This window comes from Mangifera indica, chromosome 3, assembly GCF_011075055.1.
Source record: "Mangifera indica cultivar Alphonso chromosome 3, CATAS_Mindica_2.1, whole genome shotgun sequence".
Classification (NCBI taxonomy): domain Eukaryota; kingdom Viridiplantae; phylum Streptophyta; class Magnoliopsida; order Sapindales; family Anacardiaceae; genus Mangifera; species Mangifera indica.
The window spans coordinates 21,158,054-21,171,828 of record NC_058139.1 but is presented as its reverse complement, the minus strand read 5'-3'; the positions used below and the strand labels follow the sequence as shown (position 1 = coordinate 21,171,828).

The following is a 13,775-nucleotide window of genomic DNA, read 5'->3' as shown; positions in this document are numbered from 1 at the left end:
CAATGCTCATCATTTAGCAATGTGTCACATCAATGGCCAGTGATCGGAAGGAGGAGTCAAGAAAAAACTTAGGAATTTTTTTTTTGGGGGGGTGGGGCTCAAAGTTTAGGTATAGACTTTAAATGTTAACTTTTAAAACCTAAAAGAAAAAATTAAAATAAAATTATATATTTTTAATATTATTATTAAATAACTATTTTACCATTATATTTAACGAAAAATTTAACGACAATTTAAAAATGGGTAAGTGTTTGAATTTTTCATCTATTGTGGGTGTATTATTGAGATTGAGCTAAAACTTGGATGAAAAATAATCCTTTGCTCTTGTTTTATCGTTAATTTCAAACTATTCAATCATATGGTGATATATTAATAAACCTTAAACCCTTAATTATACATAAAATTATATATTATTTATACACATAATATTACTCTTTTATTATTTTAGATAGTGGACTCATTATCATTTGAGCAATACTATGTGTACCCACTTTGGGTACACAAATGTATACACACTCATATGTGTCATCATATGATTGGTTATTGTTTTATTCTTAATTCAAAATCATTCAATCACATGATGACACATATAAATGTGTACACATTTGTATACCCAAAGTGGGTACACATAGTTTTATTGTTATCATTTTCTTATCATCACTTTTCTGAGAAATTTTATAATTTATTTTTAAACTAACAGAATATGCTAATTGAGTTATCTGATAGAAAGATATTTAATTTTTTCAAAATTAACGGGTGAAAATGTATCATTTCACAAATCTGTGGGTGCGAAAGCGTCTTTTGACCTGTTTTAATATCAAACTTTTCATTATTAACCATGATAAACTCAAACTAAATAATATTGTAACAAAATTTTAAATTTTAAAATTTAAGATTAACGAAATTAAACTCATATTTTTTTAATTATGACCAACTCCCACTTCACACAATCACAATTACAAACCAAAAGTTCAACATCCTTTCGTAATTTTGTTCAAATTTAATTCATTCCTCCACACATGTTCTATTTTTGTTTCTCCTCTTACTTTTTCTTAGGGTTGGACTCGAACAGAGTTCATTCAAGCTCAAGTTTGACTCAAACGAGCCCTAAACAAGCTTGGTCAAGCTCAAACTACTCATCAAAATTTTGATATAAAACAACATCTTTTTTATTAATATGTATTAAAATAACGTCATTTTAATAACGAAAAATAAGTCGAATTGAGTTTGAGCTTGACTTTCACGAGTTCGAGCTCAGCTATATGTAAACCAAGTCAAATTCGAGTTTGGTTTAACTCGAATCCAGTCCTACTTCTTCCAATTGGTTTCCTCCAAAAAAAAAAAACTAAAATTATCAAAAATTGAAAATTGCCACCCCCAGTTTAGGGGTGGATGCGATCAAAGTTGGCTCAATATAAACAAATCAATCTTGAATTGAAAACTATAACTTAATAATACAACTTAAAACAACACATTTATCATGTAATGATACTTTTCATTCAATTAGTAACAATATTCATCTTTTTTATGATACCATTCACTTCAATAACAACAATTTAATAACATCATAAATTAATTCGAATAACTTTGAACTCAAACCGAACATTATAAATTCAACTCTTCGATGATATTATTTTCTCCGTTGACAACACATCAATAACATCATACATTAACTCGAATAACTCTGAGCTCGAAAGTGATCCGACATTAGGCCTAACATTTGGCTTCAGTATGCGGAGATAAGCATAGCAAACAAAATATGTTCCATTAATGGATTTGGGGCCCAAAAAAGAAACAATTTAGATTATGCGTTTCTAAGACATTGCAACTATCCAAATCTTGAATCGGATGACTTTTTAGCTTATCGTCGTATTTTAGTACCAACGTTTACAACTCAAATATTTTATGTAATCTGTTAAAAAAAAAACCAGAGATATAGGATGCGATTACTTTGGATAATATTTTATTTAAAAATAAAATAATACTGTAAAATAAATTATTTAAAAGATTAATAAGTATAAATTATTATTATATTTAATAAAATTTAATAAAAATTGATAAATATAAATAATTATTATATTTAATTAAATGTAATAAAAGAATATCAAGATATTATTTTATTTAAATATCTTTAGATATAATTTTATAAAATATTTTTTACATTACTTATTATATTAATTAAAAAATAAGAATATTTTTACTTTAAAAAATTAATAAAGATATAATTATAATAAATTTAACGTTATTTTGTAATTTTGAAGTTAATTGTAAGATTATAACTTATATTATTTATTATATTATTATTATTATTAAAAAATTATTATAATATTTTATTATTTATAAATTAAATAAAATAATCTTCATAGCACAAAAATAAATTAATTAAGTAACCTTTATCCTGCCCCACTTAAGAGGTGAAAGAAAATCCAGCTCAAAATACCCAATAGGCTATGAAACTGCCAGGTGTTGAATGTCGACCATGACGCATTATTTTTAAACCGACTTTCACTCCCTACAGAACAGCTCGACCGAAGAGTCCCCTAGGTGGCAGAATATTTGGTTATTCGATGGACTGGAAGGCGGTGGGCAAATATCCAAAGGCGCGTCAGGTGGAAGTTATCCGGTGACGGTGTGCCTGGCGGAGGCAAAGGATTATGAGGAGGCGTACGGAATTGATTAATCTGAACAAGTGATCCACTAGACTCGTGGGTCACTCGTAATTTTTTTCTTATTTATTTTATTTTATCTTTCTAACATTAAATTTATAATATATTAAATATAAATTTTATATTTTTTAATATAAAATAAACTCAAATTCATCCTAAAATTAAAAAAATTGTTATGTTAAAAATAAATTTAAAAAATATGAATATTAAATACTTTTTATAATCATTATTCCATATTTAATATTAAATTTCTTCAAAATATTTTTATTTTTTTATTTAGATTTTCATTTCTTCACATGATAGTTTTATAATTGAAGAGATTGAAAATTACTACAGAACACGTGAAAATAACATAAATAAATAAGAAATAATAAGAAATTAATATTATTGTATAACTCACGGATCAACCTATACCCGTAAAATCAGGTATAAATTTTAGAAATTATTATTCATATAAATTAATTTGTTTTTAATCTGCATCCATTTTTTTGGTAATGACTAACTCTATCTGAATCAAATTATCTTTTACATTAAATTAATTGTACTAAATAAAGTAAATCTTAATCTAATAATTAATTTATAATTATTAAATAAAATAAATTAAAATTTTAAACACATAATTAATTATATATAAAATCTCATTTTTTTTATTTAAACTTCCTTTTAAAAGCACTACCACCCCTTTTTCTCTGTCCACCCCCCGTCAACCGTCGGACCTTCCCATTTACCAGGTCTAACGACGAGGAAATCAATCTGGAAATAAAAGCACACGCTTCAGTGAATGGGTCATAACAGAGTAGGGCTGGATTCGAGCCGAGCCAGCTCGAGCTCGAACTCGGCTCGGCTCGGTTCGAGCCCGAAACGAGTCGGGCTCAGTTCGACTCAATTGAGCTCGAGCTGGCTCGGTATATTTTTTTAAAAATTTTTTTATACAAAACGACGTCGTTCTGATCTATATATATACAAAATGGTATCGTTTTGATATAAAAACGAGTCGAACTGAACTGAAAACGAGCCGAACTCGAACCGAACCGAATTCGGCTCGAGCTCGACTCGAATCGAACTCGAACCGACTATTAAAAAGCTGAGCCGAGCCCGAGCTGGCTGCGAGCCGAGCTCAACTCGGCTCGAATGCAGCCCTATAAGTGCCCCCAAAATGACAGGGCGACAACAGAATGACAAGAAGGTATCCACGCGTCTTCACAAGGACTGGTGTGGAAGGCAACTGGACTGGGAAAAAACAAGGTCAGAGTTGGAAACAGAAACAGGAACAGAGGAGAGCCACCTTAGGAAACATCACAATCACAGCCCAAACGGAAAAGACGCCACACGGCACCAAAGACAAGACTACGACGTGCCACCTCCCTCCATAGTGGACTTCCATGTGTCAAGCAATGTAGCGCCACTGCTTCCAGACACTTCTGGCCATCGACTAGACACCTCTGCTCATGGTTGGTCCTTCGTATCATTATCGAAATCTTAATTTTTTAATTATATATTTGTATTATTTTAAATAAATTAATATATTAATAAATTGAACCTAATTATATAAAAGAAAGTTACCTATTATGTTATCATAATGATATCATAATTTTTATATGTGGTTTTAAATTTTTTACTTTTATTTTAACTCTATATATATATATATATATATATATATCACTCATCATAAATCTTAAATAAAAATATCATAATAATAATATATTTTTTTAAAATATCCTTATTAATGTAACTTATACAGAAAGAGATAATACACAATAGTAATTTTTATTTTTTCTCAATCTTCCAACAAGAGAAAAAATCTCTGTAACATGAAAAAAATCTTCAATAGAGAAAACATATGTGATTGAATAATAAAATTGGTGAGAAAAATCATTATAAAGGATTCAATTTGGACCCGTAATTTCATGTTGTTAAGGTGTTTGATATTATGATTTCATATTATTGTATTGTTTAGCGTTATTATAATGTTGTATTGATGATTAAAAAATACAAAAATTTAGGTTTAGATAAAAAACCAGACGGTGACGTTAATGTCAACCTGTTATTTGTTTGGTTTTTTATCTATACTTAAATTTTCATATTTTTTAATCATCAATACAACATTATAATAATATTAAACAATACAACAACATGAAAATCACAATATTAAACAATCTACCAATATGAAATCACGGGTCCAAATTGAATCTTTTATAACAGTTTCTCTCACTGGTTTTATTATTCAATTACAAGTATCTTCTCTATTGAAGAATTTTTTTCATATTACAAAAATTTTTTTTCTTACTAATAAACTAAGTAAAAAGAAAAAAATTACTGTTATATATATATTTTTTTTGTGTGAGTCATATTATTAGGGTATTTTAAAATAATAAATTATTATTATAATATTTTTATTTGGATTTAAAATGAGTTGCTATATATATAGAGTTAAAAAAATAGTAAAAAATTTAGTAGCCCTCTTGTTATTTTGTGTCTGTCCAAGATGAGGATGAAAGTTGATTCAGTGCTTCACATAATTGCAAAGATTCAAATTCCTGGCGTTCTTGGGTGAAAAAGTTTTTATCTGCCCTTTGAGTTAATCCGCATGTAAATGACAAATTTGGTCACAACATGTTGCTTGAACACGGAGCCAATCGAAGACAAAAAAAAATGGAAGACAAAGATAACGAGAGGCTGCTGTGATGAAACAGCCAAACAAGAAAGAATAAAAAAGTACTTCTTTTAGCTTTCAAAAGCCCCAAAAATGAAACCCCACCTTTCTTCCTTCTGTATCTCTGCTTGTCTGTCTCTGTCTGTCTGTGACTGTGTACTTTGGAAAAACAGCTGAATAGATACATATACAGTTATAGATAGTGTGTAGATCCGTCTCTTTGTAAAAGGTTTTTTGTTTTTCCTTTAATACAGCACACTTCTTACTTCATGGGGTCCATCAAGATTTCATCTGGGTCATCCTTGTTTTCTTCTCCCATGCCTTCTTTTTCTTGATACATATCAGTTTCATCATACTTTCAAGCTTTTTGTTCCTTTTCCTTGAATAAAGATAGGGCTTTTGTTTGTTTTTGTTTTCTTTCCTTTTTCTTGATTAATATATTGAGAGATGCAATCGGATAGGTCCAATTCTGTTTTCGTGGTAACTCAGAGAAGTCAGTCTTTGGCCGCTAGTGATGCTCGAGGCAAGCACAGATTACAAGCTGAACTTAAACGCGTCGAGCAAGAAGCTAAATTCTTAGAGGTTAGTTCTTCTTTAATGTTCCATGGAGCAAGAAGCTCGATGGATTTCATTTTGATTATAAAATATTATCTATTGGTTTTCATTGATTGAAAAAGAGTCCTGAGCTAGGCAAACTGAGTAGTGTTTAGCTTGTTCCTAAGATTATTTTTGTTTAATGGATTGTTATTTATCATGTATTTGCATGAGAATAGGGGATTTTTATATGGAACTTGACTGCAGGTATTTTTCATGTAATCTTGTGCCGCTTAGTAGCATATTGTTCATTAGGTAGTTTAAGGAAATTTTCATGTATGCGACTTGAATCTTTCCAGAGGTGAAATTTTAAAGCTTGAATCTCTTGATTGTGACAAATTTGTTTGAAGTATATGTAAAAATACTTCTGGTTAGGTTTGGTAATACAAATTCAAAGGCTTGGTTCTGTAGTATGCAGGGAGCAATAAAGCAAGTATCTTATTTCTGAGGTCATCATGGTTCATTGCTCTTCACCCAATATGAGGCAGCTCAGTTGGTTTTGCTTTATTTACAACAGAATCCTTATTTCAATTAGAATTGATTTCTTTGACACACCCAAATTGATAATTGAAGTACCCCTTTTATCTCCTAGAATCAAGCAAAGAATTTAACGAGCTCACATGTATTAGTCTCCACAGAGATGGGGTAACTGCTGCTTGCCAGAGATGAGAAAGAATAATTATGATGTTTTTCTCATGGATTTTCTGCTTTAACTGTAAATAGAAAAAATCATATTCTTGCATGAGTGAAGCCAACTGTCTTTCACTATAAAACCTGTCTGCTTAACATTGAATAGGTTGGATTTTTCCTTCGAAAAGTCTTTTCTCTATTTTGAGGTCAGCTTATAAGATATTGTTTCATTATACTGAGAAAATTATTGAGTAAAGTAAATCAGTAGGCTAGGTATCCGCAAAGAGAAATTTCAAGGGAAGGGTAACAATTCTATCTTCAAAGAGGTAAAAAATAAGTGATTATGTTAATAATTGGGTGAGAATGGTATGGGCTCCCGGGGTGTGAAATTAAGAGAACGAAGTGTTGCATAAGATCAATAAAATGAAATGTTCATCAAGTTGTCTTTTGTAGGTTTAGTGTTTTCAAAAAATGGAAAAGTTATTAAGGGACTATCAATGGACATGAATGTGTAACTTCATTTGCTGAGGAATATCGAATCATGGAAGCATACTTTCAGTTCTGTGCCTCAACAGGGCTTCACCAGCATGTGAAATTATTGTTCTCTTCTATGTACTGTTTTTTGTGCCGGCATTATATTGATATTTTTGTGCACCATGTAGATTAGCCTGAAGTGCACTGTCATCCACATTCATCTTTCTAGTTGTAAACGAAAACTGGAACAGTATTTTATATCTTTATGAACGGGTAATTTGGGATAATGAATGCCTTCTCCTTTCTTTTCTGATTTCATGCGTTTCTTTTCCAGAAAGGTTTTTAATTCTATTGATTGGTTATCCCATCTTTTACAAGACTATGTTCTGTTAACTAGAGTAGTGTTTAGCCATAGAGATTCTTCAGTAATTTCGTGTAGGTATTGGCGTTCAGCAAAAGATCTTCCTACACTTGAATTTCTTGAGACAGTTGCCCTCTGCCTCATATTTTATATCTTCATTGTTGAGAGCATTCGAGGATTCCACTGAATCTTCTGCTGAGAGCAGGGGGTTTAGGTTACCATATACCATGGAGAAGAATATTAGAGGCTTGTGACTCAATTTCCTTCCAGGGAAGGTGAGCAAGTCACCTCATTGAGAAAAGGAGGCTACCGCTTCATGTTGCTCGCAGAGCTCATTCTAAATGAAACTGGGTGACTATTGAAGTTACCTTGGAAGTGAATGGGTACAGCAGCTCTGCTAAAACCTTTTTCTTTCTAATAACAGGTTTGATATCATTGCTACTGAAAAACAAGGGATTTATCTGTACATCAAGAAAACACTGGAAATCTGTATTTTCATATTGGTGGCATCTGTTGCATTTTAACTTCTTTGAGCGACATCGAATCCAGAAATTAATTAAAATAATTGTTGCTTTCCATGTCTGTGGAACTCTGGCTCCCACTGATTGTTGTTTTACCATTTCTTGTTCTGCTATTTTATTATGTGTTTTTCAATGATAAAAATTCAATTGCTATAGATAGTCTCCTTGAATAGTTTTCAGCTCCTTTACCTCCTATGTTGTATACAGTTTTAGAGGTTTAAGGCAGACTAAATGATTAAGTTCTTGTCTTTGAAAAGAGCTGTTTGTGGCTCTTGCCATAAGGAATCTGGCATGTGTGGTAGAACAAAAATCTCAGTGATTTGTGTAGAGATATCGAATTGTTTCTATGTGGTCTTCAGTAACTACTTACATAAGTTCTATGTTTGCTATACTTATACAGTTATGCTAGCATATCATAAGCAACTCTGTCATCTTATTAACTGATATACTGCTCAGTTTTGAAATAACAATTTTAAACACCATTATGATGCAGGAAGAGCTGGAAGAACTTGACCAAATGGAGAAGGCCTCAATGGCATGCAAGGAGTAAGTATGTTAATAAAATCATTTTTATTGGATAACTGAACTGTTGTTCAAGAACTCTGCAAGCTAATTTTAATTTTTTTGTACCAGAACACTGAGTGACGTCAAAGCTAGACCTGATCCTCTTCTCCCAGTGTAATATAAGATTTCAGAATGTTGCTTTTGTTGTCTGTTGTTTCTTTGACAATTCCTGACATTGCTGTTTATCCTGGCTTGACAGAACAACCGGTCCTTCAAATCCATCATGGGATCGGTGGTTTGAAGGACCTCAAGAGTCGAGAGGTTGCAGATGCTGGATTCTGTGAAACTATCTTCCGATTTCATGCCCTTTTAATCATTCGTGCTTGCTCATACCCTGGGGATTCTGATGATATTTTACTCTTATAAATCTATACTTTGTCATTGATTAATGTTTAATCAAAGGCTTCATTGTGCAGAGGATTACAATTTTTAGAATCTCATTCTTCAATGGCATGCTTTCATGGTAATACTTCATTGTGTAAAAGATAGCTGTCTTATAGCATCTCTTTATTTGGGCATGATAATATTTTCAGGCAAATCACGATGAAGAAGAGAATGTATACAAATTTTGAACAAAGGGTAACTAATACAATAAGTTTACAAAAAGATTCTCCTCTTTTGTAGAACGTGACAAATTTTCAATGTCAAATCAAGAAAACGATCTGCAGAGTTATCAGGAAAGGCAGTCTTAGAGTTATATGGTACAAAAAACAAGCTTCTTGCCTATCCTTGAACCCCTGCTTATGTGAATGATGAACCTTCTCCTCTTTGATTAATTTCTTCCCCTTTTCAACTTGGGGATTTTCCCGTAACCCGCTGGCTAATCCACTCTAGACCATCATATAACCCATCTCCGGTAAGTGCACTGCATGCTTGAATGTGCCAATCATGATTCTTGATGCTGTGAAGCGAAAGAGCGTCCGTGATTTCAGCTGGGGTCATGGCATCCTTGAGGTCTTGTTTATTTGCAAAGATAAGGACAACTGATTGTTGTAAGTCATCGTGCCCAAGAAGCCTAAAGAGTTCATCTTTCATGATGGAAATTCTGGCTCTATCAGTGCTGTCTATAACCACAATTACAGCATGAGTACCACGATAGTAAGTTGCCCATGATGTTCTTAGTCTCTCCTGTCCACCAACATCCCAAGCCTGGCACAAACAACATTAGCATATAAGCAATTCTTCAGCATCGAGTTTTAAACAAATACAAGGTTTCAAAATAATTATGCCTGATTGAAAGACAAACATAGTTTCTGCCAAATGCATTATACACATTAAATTTTATTGATTTCAATAAAACCCCCATGTATGCAAAACCTAAAATGTGTTACTTGAATGTCTTAGATTTTTCCTCCTAATATCATAGAGTTGCTAACATATTAAATCCGTTAATCAGCCTATTAATGTTTATGTTCATGCAATCAATGTTACAAGCATAATTCAAGAATGTTGCTTTTATAAATACAGATTAAAGTAATATCTAGATTATTACATTTGAAAAAAAGATTCACATTATTGGCAAATCACCCACTGGTGATCTGTATTTGCATTTTGAGAGGAGGATACACTATCTATAGAGGCAGATATGACATACATAAAATCCCATCCTGTGTTTGGCTCATCATCATCTGTGTAGACAAGACTCGACTAATCAAGCAGCAGTTGAACACTGTCCCCAGTTGACAGCTAAAAGTTCTTGTAACCATCTAGAACTCCTCCCCCCAACCCACCTTTTTTGGGGAGTTTGAAGTATAAAACCAAAGGAAACAAGGATAGCTAGCACTAAGTCAACAGCATGTTTAAATATACCTTACACTACACTTGATCTTGGTAAACATATTCTCTGTGTCACATATTTAACTAAAATACACACTCCCTCAACAGCTTATTTAAACCTTTACCAAATCCAAATAGCAATATTGATTTCCAGTGATACTTCTTATTATATGATGAGCAATTCATGTATTATGTAGAGGATGCGGAAGGAAACACACAAACTCATTCAATATGTATTACAATCACAGAGACAAAGTTAGAAATAACAGTAATAATGCCATCTCTGACAAGTTACAATTGTGTTTTTAGGTGGGCCTAGCACAGCATAGTTAGCAGCCATACATTATGAAGAGTCAAATACTCTCCTTCAGTGAAACAAATCAACCTCTGGAACAAAGGCATTTGAGGCTAAATTACCTAAGCTAGTTAACTGCATAAACTCCATGGGGAAGGGTTCAGTGATAAAAACCATTCATTTCAATAACAAGGTTCCCTTCACCTTTGGACTGGGTCATGCCAGAGATCCTGCCATTGACTACGGAATCTCCGGATTTGGCAATTGAATCACTAACCGCAGTTGCGGCACCAGTGTCCTGACTGGCAATGGATACCAAAAGTAGCACTCAATTTAGAACTTGGTGAACATGAAGGGAAGGTCAATGGATTTCTAGGTATCCAAAAAAGAAAACAAACCATTCAACTCTTCTTTTCAATAACAAAAAAAACCCAACCTTTTGAGTGAGGTAAGATTTGTATAGTAATGTCACACATGGAAGAACTTTCAAAAATTGGTACTTCAAATAAACGTTTTCAGCTTTGTTAAATAATTGGTACACATAATGGCAACTTCAAACTTCTCACATGGGAAACAATGCAACAGGAGACAAGAAACTGAGAATCAATGGGGTAGGATAAATTATGACAATTGTTGACACTGGTTCAATTACATTATAAGATTCGCGTCTAACAATAAAAATTTGCCAAGAACGCACAAAAGGAAGCATGAAGTAGCTACAGGAAGAAAAACAAAATTCCTTTATGGAATCTCTACAAAATATGTCCAAATTACAAAGCCGTCTAAAGTATTGATTATTTTAGCCTGTCAGATATTAATCCTACACCTCAGTTAACTACCATATCAATCTGCATCCAAAATTACCCTTATCTTCAATGACTTTCAAGTATAATTGTCCAAGAACAATATTGCAATTAAATTTATTCAATCCCTAGCAAAGAAGCTCTCTGTCTTGAAAAAAGGCACTGGCATGAAGACTTGGTATGCTTACCCTCAGCCAAAACTACAGCATAAATCACAAGCATTGACAAGTAATCTTTGGCATAAAGAACCTCAGACAATCTCAGCTCGTTTGAAGAATTAAAGTAAGCCAAACTTCGCTTTGAGGGATCATTTCAACAATCAAGGAACTGAACGAATGTTCTCAAACACAAGATTACTGAAAAAGACATATTCAAATTTTCCATTCGTGTATCCACCTTTTTTGAATTTCCTTTAAAATATCTATAGCCCTATGCAATTCAGGCAAACAGGATCAACCAAATTCACTTCTTTCCATTCATTTACACGCGAATAATAAGCCTGAAATTTCTGAAACCTAAACTTGTCGTCAAAGCTCATAAAAACATATTTATACACACAATAACAAATCATTTCATCCCAATAAATTCAAAATCTAATGAGAATTAACGCACCTCAAACCGAATGTTCTTATAAACAAGCTCTTCAACGTTGCTTCCAACAGTAGGGTGGGTGGTAACAACTTCACCCAAGTGCAACTTGTAAAGCGTCGTCGTTTTCCCGGCATTATCCAACCCTACAATCACGATCTTGTAATCCTTTCCCGGAAAAAGCATAAACCAGAACTTGGATATTAGCGCTCCCATAATTTCCCCTGAAAAATCAGATTATTTGAACATTGAATTCCAAAAATTAAATAACTGAAATATAATTTTCTTGAGGAACTGAAGTCGACTTGCAGAAGGATCTAGAAGAGATGATTGACAGATGAAAATATTTAAACGGAGGGTTGTGATGGAACCTGGACGGACAGATTTGGAGACGATGATACGGACGGCGGTGATAGGTTGGAGAAGATCGAAACACGATTCAGAGAATTGCGACGGAGATCCGTGTGCTTCTTCGCGTTGGGAATTTATTTATATAAAATAAATTTATAATTTGCGACGTAAAAGTGGAAATTCAAAAGAGTGTGGATTTCCTTTGCGTCCGTGCGTGCCACCCTGGTGGATTACGTGTCAGTGGGGTAACTTTTATTTATTTACTTTAATTTTAACGATAATTCACATTTAATATTTTAGCTGAGAAAATGTTTAAAATTAAATTGGAATTAAATTTACTCAAACTCGATTACAAAAACTTAATTTGAAAAATACATATTAAATATATATATCTATTTATAATTAAAATTAGATATATATATATATATATATATATATATATATATATATATATATATAATATTTTTTAATAAAAAACTTATTTGTGTTTAATTATTATTTTTAGGGGAATTATAAAAAATGGCCAAAATACCCTCCCACTAAGCAAAAATGCCCAAAGTCACTATTTTCAAGCAAAAATGCTCAAATTCACTATTCCTAAGCAAAAATGCGCATTACTTTTTCTAAAATACTAAAATTACCCTTTTCCTCATTTATATAAACCCTCCTCACTCATTATGAGGAGTTAAATGAAATGTTATTAAAATTGGGGGTATTTTGATATTAAACATTGTAAGAGCATTATAAATTTCTCAATGAAATTTTCGGAATAGATAATTGAGGGGTCAAATGAAATGTTATTAAAATTGGAGAGCATTTTGATATTAAACATTATAGGAACATTATAAATGAAATTTTAGATTTTTTCGAATTTTACCGTTTTATGATATATTGATTCGTATTTTCTAGATTTCTGAAGAATTTTTCGATTGTTTTCATTCAAGGGTATTTCAACTTTTAGAATTCGAATTTCAGTTCCGTTTTTTCGAATTTCACCATTTTAGGATATATTGACTCGTATTTTCCAGATTTCTGAAGAATTTTTCGATTGTTGCCATTCTAGAGTATTTCAACTTTTAGAATTCGAATTTTAGTTTCATTTTTTCGAATTTCACCGTTTTACGATATATCGACTCGTATTTTCTAGATTTCTGAAGAATTTTTCGATTGTTACCATTCTAGGGTATTTCAACTTTTAGAATTCGAATTTCAGTTCTGTTTTTTTGAATTTCATCGTTTTAGGATATATAGACTCGTATTTTTCAGATTTCTGAATAATTTTTCGATTGTTGCCATTCTAGGGTATTTCAATTTTTAGAATTCGAATTTCAGTTCTGTTTTTTCAAATTTCACCGTTTTACGATATATTGACTCGTATTTTCCAGATTTTCGAAGAATTTTTTGATTATTGTCATTCTAGGGTATTTCAACTTTTAGAATTCGAATTTCAGTTTCGTTTTTTTGAATTGCACCGTTTTACTATATATCGATTCGTATTT

General features: G+C 32.0%; 2 protein-coding genes across 2 annotated transcripts; one reads left to right on the top strand and one right to left on the bottom strand.

Moving 5' to 3' along the window:
- The first annotated feature begins 5,285 nt into the window (after positions 1-5,285).
- On the top strand, positions 5,286-8,932 carry LOC123211403 (guanine nucleotide-binding protein subunit gamma 1-like). Its single transcript, XM_044630103.1, has 4 exons — positions 5,286-5,901; positions 8,393-8,445; positions 8,533-8,577; positions 8,663-8,932. Exons 1-4 carry the CDS (start codon positions 5,767-5,769, stop codon positions 8,745-8,747), a joined length of 318 nt encoding a protein of 105 aa, XP_044486038.1. The 5' UTR covers positions 5,286-5,766; the 3' UTR covers positions 8,748-8,932.
- Positions 8,933-9,001: 69 nt separating this feature from the next.
- Positions 9,002-12,454, bottom strand: LOC123211402 (ADP-ribosylation factor-like protein 5). Its single transcript, XM_044630102.1, has 3 exons — positions 12,297-12,454; positions 11,950-12,149; positions 9,002-9,612 (listed from the first exon to the last, which is right to left on the bottom strand). Exons 2-3 carry the CDS (start codon positions 12,139-12,141, stop codon positions 9,253-9,255), a joined length of 552 nt encoding a protein of 183 aa, XP_044486037.1. The 5' UTR covers positions 12,142-12,149; positions 12,297-12,454; the 3' UTR covers positions 9,002-9,252.
- Between the last annotated feature and the right edge of the window lie 1,321 nt (positions 12,455-13,775).

What these genes read in the sequence shown, in the direction of transcription:
- LOC123211403 (XM_044630103.1), top strand. Translation starts at nt 5,767, where the DNA reads ATGCAATCGGATAGGTCCAATTCTGTTTTCGTGGTAACTCAGAGAAGT. An exon ending in AAGAAGCTAAATTCTTAGAG is followed by an intron (nt 5,902 to 8,392) that starts GTTAGTTCTTCT and finishes ATTATGATGCAG; the next exon opens with GAAGAGCTGGAAGAACTTGA. An exon ending in GCCTCAATGGCATGCAAGGA is followed by an intron (nt 8,446 to 8,532) that starts GTAAGTATGTTA and finishes TTTTTGTACCAG; the next exon opens with AACACTGAGTGACGTCAAAG.
- LOC123211402 (XM_044630102.1), bottom strand. Translation starts at nt 12,141, where the DNA reads ATGGGAGCGCTAATATCCAAGTTCTGGTTTATGCTTTTTCCGGGAAAG. An exon ending in ATAAGAACATTCGGTTTGAG is followed by an intron (nt 9,613 to 11,949) that starts GTGCGTTAATTC and finishes TGTTTGTGCCAG; the next exon opens with GCTTGGGATGTTGGTGGACA.